This window comes from Hakea prostrata, chromosome 10, assembly GCF_041222555.1.
Source record: "Hakea prostrata isolate BN-2017 chromosome 10, UWA_Hpros_2, whole genome shotgun sequence".
Classification (NCBI taxonomy): domain Eukaryota; kingdom Viridiplantae; phylum Streptophyta; class Magnoliopsida; order Proteales; family Proteaceae; genus Hakea; species Hakea prostrata.
The window spans coordinates 4608047-4624862 of NC_142609.1; the positions used below are offsets into that span (position 1 = coordinate 4608047).

The 16816-nt window shown below is 36.6% G+C and overlaps 1 protein-coding gene across 2 annotated transcripts; it reads right to left on the reverse strand.

Annotated features, from left to right (window-relative positions):
- Nucleotides 1-991: 991 nt before the first annotated feature.
- On the reverse strand, nucleotides 992-15244 carry LOC149001620 (translocation protein SEC62-like). 2 transcript variants are annotated; one of them, XM_089137950.1, is made up of 5 exons: nucleotides 15025-15114; nucleotides 11803-12117; nucleotides 5682-5883; nucleotides 2285-2513; nucleotides 992-1867 (listed from the first exon to the last, which is right to left on the reverse strand). In XM_089137950.1, exons 1-5 carry the CDS (start codon nucleotides 15025-15027, stop codon nucleotides 1639-1641), a joined length of 978 nt encoding a protein of 325 aa, XP_088994076.1. In that variant the 5' UTR covers nucleotides 15028-15114; the 3' UTR covers nucleotides 992-1638. The 2 variants fall into 2 exon arrangements, with proteins under 2 accessions (XP_088994076.1, XP_088994075.1); XM_089137949.1 differs by having other exon boundaries at nucleotides 993-1867; nucleotides 15011-15244.
- Nucleotides 15245-16816: the final 1572 nt, after the last annotated feature.

Here is a 16816-nt window from a genome sequence, read left to right on the forward strand (position 1 = left end):
GGTAGGAAAAAGGGAAACTTGGTTGTTATTCTCATTATCTTTTGGCTATATAAAAAAAGCTCAAGTGGTTGGATTTGAAATTTTCTATCCATAAGATTAGAGATTTGTATTCTCCTCACACTTCTTCATCAAATGTTTGGAACAATAACACACTTGCAGTCGATTTTATCGATGCTCAAGAGTATCTCCTACTCAGAGTAGAAGATCTAAACTCCTTACTTATCAAATTAGTGCAAGCACCTCTTAGAAAAAATAAAAGAAACTAAAAACAATTGGAGACCTAACTTTTAATGGTTTTTGGCATGGTATGCATTGAATAAAAAAAATTAAGACATTAAATTAAAATGATAATTACTATTGAACTTTCAAACACTCTATAGGAGAAACATCAATAAACTAGTTCTTTATGTTGACATCATATGATTCAAGGTGAGAAGAAGAATTTTTCTTGAGTATGAATTTAATATAAGAACCCACTACCATTAAATAAGTGGAGGGAAAAGAAGAATGTGGAGACCAGGTCCATTTTCATCAACACCCATGTTCTGGCATTCATGATTACATATAGCTTTTCTTTTCTTCCACTCAATTAGAGAGCTTAGATGATTCATCACTGAAGGAAAGTTTGATCCTTTAGTTCTTATTGGAGATCATTAATGGTGTTGTTCTCCACCAAATTTGTTTGAAGTAATAATGATAATTAATTAAACTTCCATTTCCCACTAAGGTGTTCTATACCACACCATGTTTTCTATGACAGAAGTTCTCTTTTTTTTGTTGGGAGGGAGGGGGAGAGAGAAAGAAGAATCAGAAAGTTCTTATATGTCAGGGCTTCACAAGAGGTTAAATGGGTTCTTTTTTTTATCACCAAGAACAAGGTAGGGGTCAACCATCTATTATTATTATGTTGAATTAAGTCTCTGATAATTAATTTATGGTTGTAATGGCTTCAAAACTGCCACATCGCATCAGCATGCATGAAACCATGCTCATTGCTCAGCTTGGATTGTGAAAAGAAACTGGGTCAAATTTTGAACTATTCAAAGCACCTTAGGGTTTAAAACACAGATCATTTGGTCACTAATTTTTATACTAATCTAAATGCTAAATTCTTTCTGACATAATCACTTCCCTGAAGTCCTTTTAGTAATCAAGTTTTAGAAGACAGATCAGGGAAAGTTTGTGGTCCTCCCCATCTCAAATTTGAACTTTAAACCTCAATCACTATGTTCTACCACAACAACCAAAAGAAAAGGAAGATAGGAAACTCACCCAAGTAAGAAGAGATTATGAAATTTCAACTAAAGGGGTATTACCTAGCTCAGTAGCAAAGCCTTGTTTTGGCTGTTGATTATCAAATTAAGGATGTTGAGATTCACACTGTGTATCCCACCAGATGCAAGTGTGTCAGATTAAACCAATAAAGCAATTGTAAAAGTTGGGACCAGTAGCTTTACCAAGGAAAAAGAAAAGAAAAGAGAGAGAGGAGAGGGGGGGGGGGGGGTGTGTGGAGGAAATCAAAACAAGTATCTTAAAATGCTCATATATAGTTAGTTGAATTACAAATTCTACAGGCAGAAAACAGGCCCAATGTGAATATTTCATGTTGAACAACTTCGTATGTCATGGCTTGGGGAATTATACATGCTCATCTTGTTCACTAGGAATAATTTCTTCGTCTTCATGTTGGGCTGAACTTGTCTCCGTGCCTTCATGTTGGGTTGAACTAGTCTCCGCTCCTGTAGAGTGGTTGGTCTCAGTTGTTGCATTAACCACAGTCGGTTGTTTCTCCATCATTCCTGACAAAGCCAATCTCGGGGACCACTCCAAAACATCATCAATAATATTGGAGACCCGCTTTTGGTACCTGCAAAATTAGTATATTTGGTAAAGTGAACCACAAAAACTTCAAAAAAGAAAGCAAGCATTCAATTTATGTTCAGAAAATGTATAGGTGTAGACAGCCTAGGGGTTGCGACAGGGCTGAAGCACAAGGAAGAATGTGGAAATAGGACAATAATTTGCCTCTCTCTGATCTGGGCATGAAAGAAGATACAATTTGGTCATATTATACAGGCATTGATTGATTTCTTGGAACAACTCCATCAAATGTTCATGCCAGCAATCATGATTTCAAACATTTTTCTTTTTCTTTTTTTTCCTTTTTTTTGGTGGGCCTGGGGGGGTGTTCATAAACTCAATCATTCAGTGGCCTTGATAGGCTAGTTCAACAGGGAACCAAATTCACAAGTGCCTGGGAAATGGGATTTCAGAAGATACTGACCTGGCTCTGGCAGCCTCATCAGGAGCATGATGCCTAAGCAGTAATATGACCAGCACTCCCACCAGTGCATAAAAAAGCCTTGCAGTCCACTTAGGCTTTTCCTCTTCATCCTTCTTGGGCCAAAACCGGAATAATTCTTGCAACGTGGCTTCTTCAGCAAGGATATTTGGAAAAAACCAGACACGTTTCCCAAGAATGATCCACATTGTGCCAAAGATTAATGATCTAACTGCAAATAAATGAATGACCATAAGAAATGGAAACACATCAAACAAGCAGAACCAATTGAACAAAGTTTCCGCCTACTGCAAACTAAATATAAGAAACAATTGCAACTATAGAATGAACATTCGGGTTTGGTGAAATTGGGCTTCACCAATAACAATATGTACACCAAAATAAGTAATGGGTTGGCTTGGTAAGGAATAATTTGCATTAAGTTCTTTCAGGATGACAGGTGTTCTTTCTTGTCTTCTAGAAGTTCTGCCACAGCTCTAGAGAAGCCAAGAAACAAAAATGGTTGTTACTTTATACAATATGGGAGGGGCTGAACTTCCTGTCATTGTCTATTGGCTCAAATTACATTCATAATATCAATTCTGAAGCGACGGCAGAGTCCCATAATTTTCCACTGTAGATGGGTTGGATGCTAATGAAGGTACCCTGGCTAGGGATGCGAGAGGAAGTCCAAATGAACCCCCCCCCCCCGCCCCCACTTTTTAAGCCAACTGTCCAAGTAGTTGGCAGTCTCACACTTTTTTTCCTCCCTCGGTACTGTTAATTTTTGGTTAGTAATAAGAGTCATTAATTTCTGCCAAATTAAGCCGGCTGGAATGTCCTTTCAGCCTTTATTTATTTGTTTCTTCAGTCTGCATAACGGTCTCCACAATTTAGAGATTTTGATATTAGTCTCCAGTGTCCAAGTTTTGTCTAAAGTATAAGTACTAAAGTTCTCTATTCAAGTGCTATTGTACTCAACTTCAGTTGTCTACTCAAGTGGTACAAGCATTTACACCTTCCAACACCCCCCCCCCCCCAAAAAAAAAAAAAACACACACGCACACACACCAAAAAAAATGAAGAATTAGTAAGAAAGAAAGAAAAAAAAAGAAAGAAGAAGAAAGAAAACCAAAGCAGAAAAAACAAATTGATGGGAACAATACACACTGAACTAAGGTTGGTTGGCATAATAAACAATATCCAAAATGGTCATTTTTCAGATTCTTGGCGGGAGGCTGTGGTTTTTTATTAAACCTACACTAATCATTTCATCCTTTTCCACTCTTGAAGGCTCAGCTTCCCATCAAAGAAAGTTTGAAGCCAGCTGACACAAAATTCACCACCAAGAATCAGATTTACCCCCCCCCCCCCCACCCCAAAAATAAATAAATAAAAAAGTCTGGGATTGGATCATAAATGTATTTGGCCTTGCTTCCACAGGTCTACTTTGTAATTGGCCAACTTGAAGGGACTCGAACAAAACTAATGAAATGATCCCCTTTTCCTACTTTCCTAGTTAGTTTAGGTCAGTCAATAGGTTAAGGATTGGGTTAGTCCTTTCCTTTTCAGTATGTAAGTCAATTTCTGATTCCTTCTCTTCTTTTCTTCTCCTCGCTTCCTCCTAAGAATATATTTCGTCATTCAATCTGCTGTTCAAGAATGTCCTCAACAACAATAAGTTCAATTATCACCAACTCCAATACCAGTCCCTTCTAATCTTCAAACCCAAAACAATATTTATCCTTTTTCTATTCTTTTATTTTATTTTCATAGTACCTTAAAAATCCCAAAATTCATAACAAGGTCTAATCTTCCTATCAGCAATTTAACCTGCTGTTTTCTTCTAAAACTGTAAGTTGTATCACCCCCATCCCCAGTTGTTCTTCTTACCTTCTAAATTCCCCAACCCAAAAATTCCTTTTTTCCCCTTTCTTTTTTGGGAAAATTACTTGATTAGCTAGTTTTAAGTTTTTATTTACAAAAATAACCACTCCAAGTTTCACTTAACAAAACTATCTAAAACTGAGTTTAGGTTTACAAAACTAGCCAAAATAGTGAATTTTCATCCATTTGGACATTTTTACCCCTAAATTAATCATACCAATATGGGGGTAAACATGTCCAAAGAGAATGAAAAATTAGTGATTTTCCCCTTTTGAACAAAATAGTGATTTTCCCTTTTTAATGTGGTTAGTTTTAGGGGTTAAAAATGTCAAAGGAATGAAAAATCACTATTTTGGCTAGTTTTGTAAACCCGAACTTAGTTTTAGCTAATTTTGTTAAGTGAAACATTGAGTGGTTATTTTTGTAAATGAAAACCTAAAAGTGGCTAATCACATAATTTTCCCTTCTTTTTTCGTACTCCTGAAGAAACCCAAAATTCAAACTAGATCTACAGCAATCTGACCATTAGCAGTCCTAAACTTCATGGATCATCCCCATATATCATTACCTCAGTTCTTCGCAAGTTCCACCCTATTACCATAACTTTTTAATCCATATCTCAAAAGCCTGCCCCATCCATCAATACACTCCATTAATCCAAATCTCTCCAGAGCCATCCGACCACTATAAACTATGTCCTTATGTATCTCAATTCTCAATCAACTACCCAAAATAAAAGCCTAAACCCTTACTTTTTGAGTTGAGATAGTCATAAAACCGACTTCAATTCACAATTCTATCTGGTTTAGAGATATTCTTTCTCAACCATGGAATATTCAGATCCAAATCATATCCCACAACCTTGCTGAGCTAGCTTTGGGGCTTGTTCCAGTGGATACATATAGACATGTTACCTGCATCAAGAAATTTCAAAAATTTCATCTAGTCCGTCTATTATGGATTTAGCTTAGATTAGTAATATCTGGTTTTTTGTTCAGACATTCATTTGTTCTTTAATTTCTAGGAATCTCTGTTAGTTGTTATCCACAGCTTAGTATGACTTTAGTTTGAAATTTTACTGTTATTACTACATCCAATGGCTGTTTGATCATCTACATACAGTTTTGGTTATTTGTAGAATCAACCTCTAGTGGTAGTACACTATCATGACTTCAGATCAGACATTTAGATTGGACTCCATTAATAGTCCATTGACCAGTACTGCTTTCAAGTTTTTAAGAATTTCTCAAATGTGGTCTTTCTTCCATTCACTGCTATTCTGGTTTTCAAGAAAGAACCTAATCCTTTAGGATTTTCTAGAAACCCAACATTTACAAATGAAACAAATGAACAAAGCCATATTTGAGCAACTTTGTCCTTCATAGAAATGCATTTCATACTAGAAGTCTACAATGATACCTATGCAAGATGGCAGAATTTTCTCAAGGTTATGAGCTATAGAAACGAAGTCATCAACAATGTTATGAAAATTTTTAGAAAAACCAAAACTTACCAAACAGCAAGGTGAATATAAGTAGAAGAGCCCCAGCACAGGTGTAGAGTACTAGAATCTTGCACCCGTGAGGAAATACAGGAAACAAGCAAATTGCAAGTGTCAAAACAGGCCACAGAAATGAGAGAATTGTCTGCCACAGGGGCCGTCGTTTCACAAATGTCCATGCAAAGAAAGCATCATTATCTGAGAAAACTTGATCCTGCAAAAAGGATCCAATGAGAAGAACAAGTTACAAATCAAAATTTGATCCGCACACAAAAACCCCCCCCCCCCAACAACACAGACACTGGGGGGGGGGGGGAACACTGTTGATCTAGACAGAAATTTGGAATTACAGAAAGAGGCACATCAACAATGCCAGAAATAACTTAATATGTAACCTTTACATGTGTTACATACAATATAGGGAGAATATGAAGTTCTTGAATTGAATAAAGCTTCCAACTGCTTACATAAATTATTGATATCATCAATATCTTAGTTCACTAGTTTATACCCATGTAAAGGCAAGCGTTTACTGCAGTGACTGTAGGAATGGACCCAGCACGATTTTGTTTCTCCCGCCCTCTTTTTTTTTTCCACTTCACTCATGCAATGATTTCAATTCTCATGTCAACACAACCATAGTTATCAAAGCAGTAAAGTAACAGCGTTTGAGGTCTCCCCAAAGCACCATGGCAATTAGGCACTGCTTTGGCAAATAACATATTCTAGTTTACATTTATTTTATATGATCATTTTATGTGCCACAAATAGCTCATTAGAACATATACAGTTCTACTTATAAGCTAAAACAATATTAAAGTCGTAAAAATGCAAGATTATCATTTAAAAAAAAAGATTAACTCATCATAATACAATAGCAACATAGCATAATAACATATGATTATGATTTATCATTTATTTAAATAAGAAAATAGTATTATACTTATACTTGCCTCTATGATGTCAAATAAGTGTTGTGCGCCTAGGCCATACGACCATTCTACAGATGACCTCAGCCCTCAGTTGACCAAATTTCTTTAATATTAAAATGATCCCATGCTTCTCATTTCATGGTAATAAAATGAACCACCAAAACTAAGTGGTACTATGGATTAAATTTTGATTATTTAAAACCCCCAAGAAATTGAAATCCAAATATACATGTCAAAAAAAGGGACTTCCCAACCACAAGGCATACAAGGCGTTAGCTTGGTGTCGCTCAGAGACACAAAGCATGCATTTTTTTGCATACACAAGAAGTGGACCAGCCATGACCTTGGACCTCCTCAAGCACCAAGCTTTAACTATGAACCTGACCTCTCCCACAAGGACATGTGCAAGTCTACAACCCATCATCCATTTGTAACATGGAAAGTCTGGCCATCTTTTTGCATGTTAATAGATGTTTACAAATTTCCATAGGGATGGTAAGGTTAAAAAAAGATGACTAGCTTTTTTCCCATCTGGCCAAGGCCAAGGGGACTAATTGGGCACAAGGATTCAAAGTAAGATATCATGGAGGCTATTTACCTAATTAGGAGACTTATGAAAAGGTATAGAGAGTGTAGGAAAGACCTTTATATGGTATTTATTGACCTAGAAAAAGCTTATGGAGTTCCTAGAGCATTAATTCGGCAAATACTAGAGAAAAGAAGTGTTGCAAGTACATATGAGGACATAGTTAGGGATATGTATGATGCTTCAGTGGCAAGTAAGAACATTGGGAGGACAAAGTAATGAATTCCCATTATAGTTGAACTACATCAAGGATCAACTTTAAGTCCATATTTATTTGCACGTATAATGGATGAATTAACCAAAGACATCCAAGACGAGGTTCCTTGGTATATGCTTTTTGCTAATGATATTGTGTTGATAGATAAGGCTCAAGTAGGGATTAATACCAAGTTAGAATCATGGAGAGCAGCTTTAAGACTTTAAACTAAGTAGAACGAAGACAGAACGTCTAGTTCGTAACTTTGGTCATGATGGGCAAACGGTGAGTTAGTGAAACTTGAAGAAAATGAGATTACTCAGAGTGTTTGTTTTAGGTACCTTGGTTTGATCATAAATAAAAAATGTGATATATAAGATGATGTTTCCCAAAGAATTATGGATGAAGTGGAGAGGTGCGCCCAGGGTCTTATGTGATCGACGTTTTCCTCTAAAGCTTGAAGGTAAACTCTATAGGACCGTCGTTCAACCAACTATAATGTGTGGTGCATAGTGTTGGGCTGTTTAAAAAAATAATGTACATAGACTCAATGTAGCAGAAATGAGGATGCTAAGATGGATGAGTGGCAAAACCAGGAAGGATAAGATAAGGAGCAATATGAGTTTTGTCCACAAGGCTTATAGATGTGATCACAACTTGGACCCCTAGCCAAAACCTTAAGTGGGGCCACAAGAGGCTCTACGAAGCCCCCTAGGCTGGCCAAACCCCGCAGGAGGGGTATTTTGGGCTTTTTCCGCCCTAAGTAGTTGCTGGAATCATGGAACAAAATTCGATCAAAACCCTCAAAATTTCAGGCGAGCATTTCCAGGAGCTCGAAACAAAACCATGAGGGAATTGAAAAAAACCCAAATTTTGATCGAAACCATGCGAAACTGGGAAATTTCCCCCAACTAGGTCAAAAACTAGTTCAACCCAGCTGGACCAGCTGATTCATGAGAAAAAATTCGAGGGAAACCTGGGACTTTTTCCTACAAGTTTCACGGTTTCCCCAAATTTTCAATTTTTTTTTTCTTTTATGTTTCCCCAAATACCACGACCAATACCCCCTTCATTAGAACTTCCCTATCCAAATTGTGTATTCCCTCAAACCGGTTATCTTAGGCATGTTGATAACTAGGATTATAGAACTGCAGTTGTCAATTACCTTGACAACCATTGGCATAACATGTTATAGGATATCTAAATTCGTTGGTCAAAGGAGAGGATGTTGTAGGCACAGTACTACTCGACTCACAGAATGGATCCACCGAAGCACTCCTTTTGGCACTAAGTTGTACTTCCCTTTTATTTGATGTTTTGAACTTAGAACTTATATATTGAATGTTATGTACTTAACTTTATAGTGTACTTCTCGAACAACTCTACATTGATATTATGTACATTAAATGACACATCTACATTGATTTTTTTTTACCAAAAATGCATGTGCCAATGAGTTCTTCATACTCTAATTAGCTTAAATGCATAATCCCACCCCAAAATACTCCCTAAAACCTATTGAAACTTGACGTCAAAAATTGCACAAAAAATCTCAAGTTTCCTCGAAATTTCCCAGGTTTCCACCTAAGTTTTCCATTTTCACCTAGTCAAAACTTGAGTTTCCCTCAAACTTTTTCTATGGCTGGAATTTAATTCCAGTTCAATTACAGAGTCCAGTTTGCTAAGGAAGTCTATTTTGAGTTAGTAGTTGAGTTAGTTATTGAGTACTTGGTTCTTTCAAACTCTAGCACATGTGGCAATTGTAGTTTTAATTAAAATAGAATTCAAACATGTACCTATTAGAGTTTAAGTTAATTTAAAGTTTTATTTCAGCATGTGTCCGTTAGGGACCTTTAAATGTTTCGAATTTTATATTTCAATTGTCAAGATTATGTGGTGGGGTCCTAATCTAAAAGGGCCTGTTTGGTTACATGAATCCAAAGATTCCAAATCTCTAGATTCATGAATGCGAGATTTATACCTGTTTGGTTGTGAAAATCTCTGGATTCATGAAATCTAGAGATTCATCTTTTTATACTAAAAACGTGAATCTGTAGATTTATGGGCATAGGGTGAAATCCAGATTTCACCCCTACTATAAAAGCACTAAACATTTGTGCATTCACAAAAATCATGTCGACCAAACATTTTTTCAGGATGAATCCACAAGATTTCATTCCACAGATTCTGGTCAGCCAAATAGTTAATTTTATGAATTATGACTCCATAGATTTGAAATCTCGGGACTCATTTAACCAAACAGGCCCTAAAGGAATCCCACTTAGAGTCTAGTTCTTTTAGTAGGCTATAAATAGCCTATTCTTTCTTTGTAATTCTTCAAGTTTAATTGAATAAAATTAAAGTGTTAAAGAGAAACTAGGTCGTGGTTCTCTTTTGGAGGGCCACGGCAGATTCTAAAACCTTCTTCATCAACAATCAACAACTATTCTAAAACTCCAGCAGCCTTTAATCATCACAGCAGCCTCCACCAAGTAAACACCATAGCCCCCATCCCCCTCTCTTCCCTACCCACGCAAGGATCCCCCACCCCTCCCCTGCCCCTGCGCACCCTCTCTTCTCTTTCCCCCCTCCCCCTTGCTTCTTCTTTCCTGCGGCAGCAGGGTACCCCTTCCCTGTTAAACCCCTAATCCCCACCCCCTTTGCCTCCCCTTTCCCTCCTATTTGGACAACCCATCCCTACCCTTAATTTCATCTAAAACCTGAAACCATAACTCTTTTAAAAATTTCTGCAATTCCTCTTCTTCCCTAAATTTCTGCAATTCATCTTCAACCTCTTGAACTAAACCCTAGTTCATCCTAAACCCTCACTTACACTCTAATTCAATTAGAATTAGATCTGAAATTACAAAACAACAATAATAGTCCATTCTCCCATCTAGCCGAAATCCCAAAACCTTAGTTTTCAATCCCTCCTTGTTAAAAATCAGATCAGAAATCAACATTACAGCAAGATTTTAATTGTTTAAACCCACCCTAACACATCCTAGAATAATAATTCTCTTTGCTGGAAGATTCTGGGCAGCCCTTAGTTTTAGGGGAAATTCACAAAAACTCTTAACCCTAAAACTAGGTTTACATCACTTCTGTTCCAAGTATTTGGTAAGACAGCACTTTCCCGTCCCCCTCCCATCTCACCCTTTATTTTTATTTTTCATGAATTAACAGACTCCCTAAAACACCCCAAAACAAGCCATCCCTCATATCTTCTAATTTCACCATCCAAACCCAACCAAATTTTGGAGATCATATCTCTAGATCAATACCTACATTCGACTCAAGATTCAGCCCATTCGAACACTTGTAATACAACTATGATGTTCTATTTTATTAGAAACTAGTATATGTTAGGCTATAAATAGCCATCCATCACATGTAAAAGCCACAGTTTGCATATTAACTAAATCAGCTATTGAAGCCTATGTGTTTGTTATTCATGGAGAATAACATGCTCCAGCAATGGAAAAGTAGCTCCAGGTGCTCAAGGGAAAGGGTCTCTAATGAAGTCAAGCTGAGATTCCTCTACAGCTATGAATTCAACCATCCTTCAGTTTTGTCCGTCTTCATCGCAGCTGACCACAAGGCTTCTACAGTAATTTCCCATCCCCCTTCCATCTCACCCTTTATTTTTATTTTCATTTTTCACAAATTTTCAGACTCCCTAAAACATCCCAAACAAACCGTCCCTCGTATCTTCTAACTTCACCATCCAAACCCAACCAAACTTGGGGGATCATATCCTTAATCATTACCTACATTCCATCCAAGTTTCAGCCCATTCAAACACTTGTAGACCCCAATTCCTCATCCCTAAAATATTCAACCCATATCCCAAGATCAAGACACCCTTTCTTGGTCCCATTTGAGTTGGTTCTCCTAAAGATCTTGGAAGAACTGACCATCATTCAATTGAAGCTACACCGAAGAATGTCAGACAAGCTCCAATCTAGCCTGACCTCTAAAGGTTGAGGATCAAAAAACAAATCATACAATTTATTCAGAAAAGAGCTTGATTTCATTAATAATGTTTCAATTGTAAAGTCTCTTTGAAGAGAGACCACCAACAGAAAATACTGGGCAGGAAACATAGAGAATGGAGTAAAACAAGCAAAATACATGTGATACATCATAAGTCAAATATGTAAAAATAAATAAAAACCCCATCCAGTCATCAATCAATCAACCTAACAAAAATAACACTACCACTTGGATCAATAGAGGTCAAAATATTAAAAACTTCCTATCCAAAGAAGCAACATAAGTTGGAACTGGACTAAGTCAAGGAAAGTCCAACAAGAAGGCTGAATCAGTAAAATCAGGATCTCTAGAGCTCCAGATGCTAATGCTACTTGGATGAAGAAACACTTAAACAAAAGCAGCAATATAGAGAAGAGAACGTACGGGGTATAACTCTAAATGAGCTGGCCATGTTGATAACTTCTTCTTCCCAGGCCGTACAGTTTTCACTACACGATCACATCTCACTAAAAGACTCTTTCTCAGAAGAACGTTGACAATCTCATCCACTTCCAAATTTTTATCAGACTCCAGTATTTCTCTTAGCTCTGGATGGGCTTTCAAGAAGCTAACAAAACCCTTCCCTCTGAAATACTCCACCCGTGTTTCCTGTAAAACCGCCCATCTAGATTCTAGCTCCTTATGGTCCCTCACCTTCTCAGCAAACAACTGAAATAAATCCTTCCCAGCAGCTTGTTTCTGAAACATAAACATCATGAAGAAATCAGAAGGGGAGAAATTCAATACAAATTAATAATTAAAATAAAAAATAAAAAAAACTTAGAGAAGTGTTTATACTAAACATATGATGAGTATCAAAGACTAAGACAAGGACCTGATTTCAGTCTTACTGATGGTGTTCTCCTTTGCTGTTAGGAGTTCATTCATTGCTCAGGTGGTGGATTAGTTATTTTTGGATGCGCAATACCTATAACAGTGATTTAGTTTTATCTGCTATGATTTTTAGTGAGTTCAGTACAGCCCTAGTTATACTCATAAGCTGGGGAATAGCAAAGCAAGCACAGTTTTGGTTTTAGTTTGCCTATGACTTTGGAAAAGGTTCTGAGTCCAACGCAGTAATATACTCGGACAATCAACTCAGTAATATACACTTGATGCAAAAGTCGACCATAGTGAGGGATACCAGTGGGAGATCGACTGCAGCCCAGATAAACAAAATTAGGATAAACATATTACATAAATGAAACTTTTAATGCTTTGTTTTCTGTTAAGATATAAAAGAAGAATATCAAAATATATAGGACAAAAAAGAAGGGGTATGGAAGAAAAGGGGATAGGGACAATAGGCTATTTCAGCCACAGGCCTCTCACCTGCAGCTCTATCTGCTGCTGAAACAAGTCCTCTCACACCAAATACTTGCAAAGCAATAACATTTTCCAATAAGTTAAGGTACAACCGATGGGGCTATTTATAGCTTAGCCTAAGCTTCTCAACATTGAAACTTAAGAAAATAAAGACTTCTAAACAAAAGCAAAGCAACTAAAATAGAGACTCTGACTAGCTAAGCAACTAAACTATAAACTTCCTATAGATCTAACTACCACATATCAACAAAGAAACTCGTAAAAATGGTAACAAACTGCAATTAAACAGTACCAAAGTTTCTACTCCAATGAAATAAAATTGGACTTTCCAAAACTGAAAACAGAAACTAAACTTCGGCAGCATTATGGTAGATGTTTTCTCCACCTGTTAGGGACACAAGATTTTTCTAAAAAGAAAGCCCAGTCAAAACAATCATGGTTGTGCTACTGCTATCTGGATAAAGTCCATGAACAGCATTTTGGGCTTTCTTCTTCATATTTTGATCTACAAACACTTTTCTGTTTCATTAATCAAATTTCTGTTCAATACTTGCCCCTATTACAAGACTGAAATTAAACTCCTAACTAAAAAGGTAACATCTAATCCAATCCTTAACTTATTAAGTATCTTAAACTGCATAGGAAGCTGAAATTGACTCACTGAGTTCTTAGAAGATTCCATTAGTCTAGCAAAAGAAATTATCTTATGACTTACACTGGGCCACTGGTAGAAACTAGCAAAAACGGTTCAATCTTAAAAAATAAAGGAGAAAAAAAAAAGCATACAAGCTAATTTCATAATCACCCAACTATCCCTACTTTAGGCCCTCAGAGTGACCTATTACATTGGAAACCAGTAGGATCATGCCCAATTTGATAATGAATCTGCATCAAAGTTTGGGTGGTACGCTTTGGTTATTTTGTTTCTCTGTTACTGTTCTATACACAAGCTATCTGATCTCAAAGTTTATTCATCATCAAGAAGTTCAGATCCCCAAACCTTTAGAATGGCAAAAAGATGGAACGGGAAGCTCTTTACAAAGACGGGAAACTTCAGGAATACTTACCATTTCTTTCCCCATCCATACCCTAATATATTTGATTAATCATTGTTCTCTCAGTTCCCTCATATGAATTCTTTGCCCATCCATAACCTAATATATTTGGTTTCCTCATGATTTATTACCCCATCCTCCATAACCTAAATACCATGAAATCCTATCCTTTAAAAAGCCTTTTTTACCCTGTTTTAACCCAGAAAGAGATTCATGTTTTGGAAAAAGACCCCAGTCTGTCTTCTGGTTTGACTATTTAAATCTAAGACCACATCACTAGGATTCCTAGCTTGTAGCCTTATGCCAATAGGCCAATACGATCAACATTTAAATACGTAGGCATGATCAATTCAAAATAGATAGGCAACAAACAGTGAACCACCTATTAAGAGAGGATAACTACAACACGGAATGACAAGACCGGTTAACAAGATGCAATACCCCATACTTATATCGGTGGTGGCCTTTCCAAGTGAAGAACCTTTTTCCTTGAAAACTCAGGAACAATAGCCGATGAAAAAAGAGGCAAACCTAATGCTTCCTTATGATAAAGATTGAGAAACTTTACATTGGATATTTTCTAGCTTTACTAGTACAAGAATGTCAAGAATCTCAAAGAAACCAAAGCACAATCAAACTTTTGAAAATTTAAAACCAAACGCCCCCCACCCCTACACACACACAAGAAAAAGTCCCTTTGAAGAGAGACACCTCAGCATTATTGCCATTCTCCCATTAATGAAAACCCATTATTGTACATCAGTTACGTTCTTACTTCTTTTACATCCTCAGTTCAGTAAAATTATCGTCTCAATTCAAACCAACCACCAAACCCACTCCTCCTGTGTTGAACAGAAACGCAAAGGTTGGCATGGGAAACCCAACGGATTTGCATTCTCTTGCATAATTAATCAGACATTATCAAGAAATCAAGCAAAATTGTCAAAAGCAACAAGAAACAAAACAACCAATAGTCAAAGAAGCATAATTGAAAATTTCAGTAATTTGCGCATTTCATTTCGCAGATTTCTTTCAGCATGCAATGAAACAGAGCTCCATTACAGATCACTAAGGCCTAAGGAAACAAACCCAAAACCAGTACCCATTCAAAATGTGGAGTTGGATTACGATTGCTTCTATTTGAAACCAGAGAGTAAAGTAAATCTAAGATCGTGAGATCGAATGAGATTGAGAAAGACAAAGAGACAAACCCTGGGTGGAGTACCATTGTTGGAATCTCTGGGGCTGTTTTGAACGGCTGCAACTCGTCGGGCCCTTTTTTTCTCTGCGCCCGATTTCGTCATCTCGCTCCAGCTCTCTCTCTCTCTCTCTCTCTCTTCTCTGTTTCTATGTTTTCTCAAACCTAAAAAAGGCCTGTTTTTTTCTGAAAACCCTCTCACCAATTTTCCCCTAAAGTGTGCACAGAGAGCTCACACCCTGAGCACCAACGTTCCCGTCTTTTCAGCCGATTAAAACCGTTTTTTTTTTTTTTTAAATAATTATTTTCCTGTCTGTTTCCATCTTCTCGCTCGAACAGCTGTGTTTGGATGCAAGAAAATTATATATGTAACAATATAAAATAATGATGAAGACCCTTAAATCCAAAGTTAACTAGTTTTCCAAATTCTTTTCCGGTATCCAAACATAGCCTTCTTCATCTCATGTTATTTGTCTACCTCAACTAATTTGATGTATTTGTTTTAGGTTCTACCATTGATGTTTGCATTTTTGTAAAAAGTTCAAAGGCTTCAGATTATTGTATTGATGCCCTGGCTTGGAAGGACATGTCCACGCCGTATAGGACATTTTGGTCACATTTCATTCCCTAGTTGCAGGATCTTTCTCAACCAGGTATATAACATGATTTGCTTAATATACATTTATATTTACCAAAAAAATTGATGAGTCAAATAATCATAATTCTTTTTGATAAAAAACTATTATCTAAGAAACCATAAATTTATTTTTAGGTTTTTTTTTTGGTAAATAAAAGAGGGGATGCAGTAGCGGGGGCGCCGCAACCTAGCGGCCCCCCGCTACGCAATGTTTGAACTTTTTATCGAGTGCGACCTATGCAAGCATTAGCCCTGTGTTGAATTGTAAACAAGTTACACATTTTAAAAAGACAATAATACCTACTCTCAACTCGTTTACATCTTCTTCTACGGTTTGCAAGCATTCTTTTTTTCTATCCTTGCATCTTTATGATTTTTATTCTTAAATAGATTTTTTTTCTCCTCTTTTTTCATTTTTCTTTAAAATGTGGAAATAATATTGAAAGCAAATAAATAAAAATTCACTGAGACTATAAATATTAATAATATAGGGTTGAATTGATAAATCAGATAACACAATAGTGCCATTAATATTAATATTAAGAGAAACTCAGGGGTGACTCTGAAAATTCCTTGTTTTAGTGTTATAGAGTGTAAGGATGACAACTAGTTTGATTCTAATTACTCAACTTAGTTCCATTGCATAATGGCATATGATTCAAGTTTGATCTAAGAATCGAACCAAATCTAAAATTGGATACAATTTCAATTATTAATTCAATCCGATTTTAGATATTGTTTACTTAGCTACAAATCCCCATTTAATATAATACTAAAAATATTTACTACCATTGGCAAAAATATTTTGCGAGAATAATAAGGTATCAAAATGAATTAATGGGATTTCTCAATTGGCGAAAACCAGCACTTCATAAAATGATATACAGATTACAAAGTTTGAATATCTGATTCAAATCCATAAAATACTTAAGCTGTTTGTTTGCAAATGTGGGGTGGGAAAAAAACATGTGGATCCCATGTGTAGTGGTGTGAGGGAGAAGGAAAGGAAATGAAAGGATTTTGTGGAAAAGTGATAGGAATGGGTCCTACTTTTTACTTTTCCCAACTTTACCACAAAATTCCACCAAATATGTGGGGTTTTAAAATGGAATGGGGTGGGAAAGTTGGGCTGCCACATCAGCAGACAAGTTTCCTTGATTCAAGGAAACTTGCCTCCGACTT

What these genes read in the sequence shown, in the direction of transcription:
- LOC149001620 (XM_089137949.1), bottom strand. Translation starts at nt 15,103, where the DNA reads ATGACGAAATCGGGCGCAGAGAAAAAAAGGGCCCGACGAGTTGCAGCC. An exon ending in CTCATTTAGAGTTATACCCC is followed by an intron (nt 5,884 to 11,802) that starts GTACGTTCTCTT and finishes TCCTTTTTGCAG; the next exon opens with GATCAAGTTTTCTCAGATAA. An exon ending in GATGAGGCTGCCAGAGCCAG is followed by an intron (nt 1,868 to 2,284) that starts GTCAGTATCTTC and finishes CTAATTTTGCAG; the next exon opens with GTACCAAAAGCGGGTCTCCA.